The 4,075-nt window shown below is 42.2% G+C and overlaps 1 protein-coding gene across 1 annotated transcript; it reads left to right on the forward strand.

The window, feature by feature from the left end:
• The first annotated feature begins 1,211 nt into the window (after positions 1-1,211).
• LOC115661298 (uncharacterized) lies at positions 1,212-3,194 on the forward strand. Its single transcript, XM_030583602.2, has 2 exons — positions 1,212-1,421; positions 2,197-3,194. The coding sequence occupies exons 1-2, from the start codon at positions 1,272-1,274 to the stop codon at positions 2,821-2,823; spliced, it is 777 nt and encodes a 258-aa protein (XP_030439462.2). The 5' UTR covers positions 1,212-1,271; the 3' UTR covers positions 2,824-3,194.
• The last annotated feature ends 881 nt before the right edge of the window (positions 3,195-4,075 follow it).

Below are 4,075 nucleotides of genomic sequence, written 5' to 3' on the forward strand. Positions count from 1 at the left end.
ATTTTCCACACTTTATATTCAATAAAGTTGATGGCTTTAAAAAAAAAAAAAAGTTGGAGACCAATTAGAAAAAGCGATTACAAGGACACATTAAAGTTTGCGATTGGTGATGAATCGGTTGCAAGAACTTCAGGAAGTGTCGATGTTGATGATCAGAGTCTTGGGAAAGGAGAATTAATCGGTTTCGAGCAACTTCGGACATGCTAACTGAAGAACAGGGCAGAATAAAAGGAATCGGGGGCAGCTCGGTAATGGTGAACCGCAACGAGTCGGAGACGGAACTCGATCTTGATCTTGAATCAAAGGGCAAAACCGGAGTTAGTGGAAGGACGATCTCATTCTCTCTCGGATATTTTGCCAGATTCCTCTTCTTCTTCGTGAATCTGAATACGAGAGGAAAAAGATTGAGGGACGAGAGAGGTCAGTTTCGATCCTTCATTATTCTTTAAAATCATCAAAGTGAATTGAAAAGTCAGAACGAAGCCAGCAGAAATTGAAGGTGAAGGAAGGCTGAAGAGAGTAGGAAGAGAGAGAGAGAGAAAAGGCACTGTTCTCCAGAAAGCTTTGTAGCGCTCCAGCAAATGCAATCGGGAGGGGGCGGCGGTTCTCCTTGAAGCTTTAGCAATGGCGATTCCTCGGTTGCCAGAACTTTTAATTAGCCTTTTATTGCTAATTTCTCTGCTTTTCTTTTCCTTTTTTTGTAATGTGTGTTTGATTTTGTCGGTAAAAATTCAGGTGCCAATGAAGATACATCTTGCGCTTGTTTATTTGATGACAAATAGGGTCAAACTCAAACATGTGAAAAGGTATATTTGTAATCATAACGTCCTCCACTTTGTTATATCTAAGTCCATCGATTTTATTGACTATAAATTGGAAGCTCCACTTACGGAGAAGTTGCTCATTCGCTTTTTTTTAATAGCAAATGGGTTCAAATTCAACATATGTGAAGCGTCGAGAGAAGCTTTTTACAACGAGTCAACATCGTTGACCGTTGGAAAGGACTGAAAAATCAAGTTCCTATTTATCATAATCAAAATTCGAACGCGGCTTAAATACATATAAACTATATTGCAATGATTAAAAAGCACAATTAAAATGCAGAGGAAATGATATTAGGAAATTGCATCATATGCTAGTTGTTCCTAACTTTTCTTTTTTCAAATGTTGGGCAAGTTTAGAGTTGAATAAATAGGCAGTGCAATGAACAAAAAGCAGAAGCTAAGGACCCAAGGCAAAGAAGAACGCAAGCAGAGGCAGACCGGGAGGAGATGGCGGGTCTGTTCGACAAGCAAGCGGAGATCTACTTGGACGCTCGTCCGACGTACCCGGCGCACTGGTACTCCATGCTCGCTTCTCGCACTCCTCTTCACTCCCTCGCCTGGGACGTCGGCACCGGCAACGGCCAAGCCGCCCTCGGAGTCAGTTCTCTCTCTCTCTCTCTCTCTGCAAGATGAGTAGCAAGTTGAATGTTTTGTCCTGATACGATGGAACCCGACATTTGATCGGGAACCGTGACGTTGTGGGCAGATCTTCTGGATTTTCCAAAAAAAGAAATGGGGTCGACCAGATGTGATCGCAGATCTTGCGAAATGCGAAACTTTTTTATGAACAATACATGTCAAATGCAAGTCTCGCTGAAGAGGGATTTTGATGAGAATCATTCATTGGCGTACTCACCTTGTATGAACATTTTCATTTCTTTTTGCTTTCGGAGGTACTTGAGTAGACATAAGGTGTCGAGAATGAGTGAGATTAGCTCAGCCTGGGTGAATTTTTAGGACTTCGCTTCACTTCAACAGTTACCTGAATCCTCAGATACTCTGCTTTTTACTCTTCTCATTGATACTGAGAAGTTGATTTATTCTATTTGATTTTGTTTGGGGCTAGGACTGGCTGTGTACTGCTTACTAATCACTAACTGAAGGTGGAAATCCTCCAGTTCCACTTAATTTGTCTCAAATCATTTGTGTTGGTTTGAATCCGATCTTTGAAACTGAAGTTCAAAACCTGTCTCGGTGTCTTCCAAGCTTCTTTTCCCTTTTGTATTTTTGTCAAATGGGCTTCTCTTTCCTTCTCTTTGCTCTATGATGATTGATCTTTCACCAATTCAAAGCTCAACTTCTTTCATTACTACCAGATTGTTCTCGTTAGTTACAACTCTGTTCATATACCCTGCACTTGCTTTTAAAATAGGTAGCTGAGCACTACGACCAGGTGATCGCCACTGATGTGAGCGCAGCCCAGCTAAAATGTGCGATGCAGCATCCGAGAGTCCGCTATGTCCACACCCCAATACCCATCTCCAACGACGAAATCGTGACCTTAATTGGAGGTGAAAATTCAGTGGATTTGATTACGGTGGCTCAAGCGGTGCACTGGTTCGACGTACCCAATTTCTACTCCCTCGCGACCCGTCTGCTCCGGAAGCCGGGAGGGGTGCTCGCAGTGTGGTGCTACAATGACGTTGAAGTGAGCCCTACGTTTGATCCGGTCATGAAACGCTTCCATGACACTACGCTGCCCTTTTGGGACCCCAACATAAAGCACGTATTCGATGGTTACAAGAAACTCCCTTTCCCATTCAAAAGTGTAGGCTTGGGATGCAAAAGCGAGCCATTCCCTCTGGATATACCAAAGCAGCTCGCTTTCGAAGGGTTCTTGAGGATGTTAAGGTCATGGTCCGCAGTTGCTACAGCCAAGGAACAAGGTTTCGATTTGTTATCCGAAGGTGTAGTTAGAGAGCTTGAGGATTCATGGGGTGGTCCTGATTTGGTCAGGTGCATTGTGTACAAGGCTTTCATGCTTGCTGGCACAGTGTAAGCTGCATATGTCTATGTCCTCTTTAGACTTCATTACAATAGAACTGAACCAGCACGGCGGTTTTAATGATCCTTTCAATTGCCATTTTTCACAAGCTGAGAACTTATGAAACCTTAGCTCGGACCCTGTGCTGAGCCGATATGCATATACTCTGGCATATATCACTTAGGTGGGGAAGGAATGATGTGGAATAGAAATCTGTAATTGGGCTTCTTTATTCCTCTAAAACGTATGGCTAGATGACTATGACTGCTAGTTGAAAGAGTGGTGATTGCCGATATCCCTCCGGTCTCAAGAGACGAGGTGCTAAACCGGCTCAGTTTTCCGTCTCTTTCGGTTATAATCAGGTTTTATTCTTTTCCTTGTCATTAGTTGAAGGCCAATTTGCTCCTTTTTTTCCGATTCGGTGCATCCATTTCTAATTACGTCCACGAGAGGTCCCCTCCAGAAACATGCTTCAAGGGCCTGCTTTTGCTGATATAGTTCAAGACTCATCGGTTTACCACTCAATGACACTTTGATCATAAATGATATGAATGTTCTTTTCCCAGACCAAATCCTTCTTCTTTGAGGTGATTCCCAAGATTCTTACCTTTGAAGGCTTTTTCAGCTTTGATCACATCATGGGAAGACTCCAATTTTCTCCTGAAGGCAGGCCCAATTATTCAGGACTTCTTGTCCGGCACCAAACTGTACAATTAAAGGAAAAGGGACATCTCATTAGGAGAGGAATCAAGCTCAAAGTATTCAATCTCATGTACGAGTCTCTCCAAGTTGATGTGATGGCCTTCCAACGGACTAATTAAAGATGTCAATTTTTACCGCACAGTTTCCGCTCGTTAAAAACTTGCCTCAACGGGAATCGAATACGATTCTTGCTACCCAAATGCATGGATCCAAATTCAAAAGCCTAGTGGCCAAAATTTTTTTATAAAAAAAAACATTGAAATGCACTTGCAAAAGAATGAACCAAAATCCATGCACGATTGCTATTAGGCAAAAAGAGAAATCATCAATAATCATGGGAAAAGTACCAAGTCCTAAACCTATTGCATTGGTACCAATTTAGTCATAAACCTTTCAATTGGACCAATTTAGTTCTAAATATTTTCACATTGATACCAATTCAATCCATCCGGCCAATTTAGGCTGGAAATCGCTGACGTGGATGCCGGCTGTCATACGTAGCACGGCCGGCGCTACCGTGGACAATTTTTAATAATTTTTTGAATTTTTAATTTTTTTTCCTTTT

The sequence above is a fragment of the Syzygium oleosum genome, unplaced genomic scaffold, assembly GCF_021117445.2.
Source record: "Syzygium oleosum isolate NSW1041296 unplaced genomic scaffold, Sole_v2.1 Sole_v2.06, whole genome shotgun sequence".
NCBI lineage: Eukaryota > Viridiplantae > Streptophyta > Magnoliopsida > Myrtales > Myrtaceae > Syzygium > Syzygium oleosum.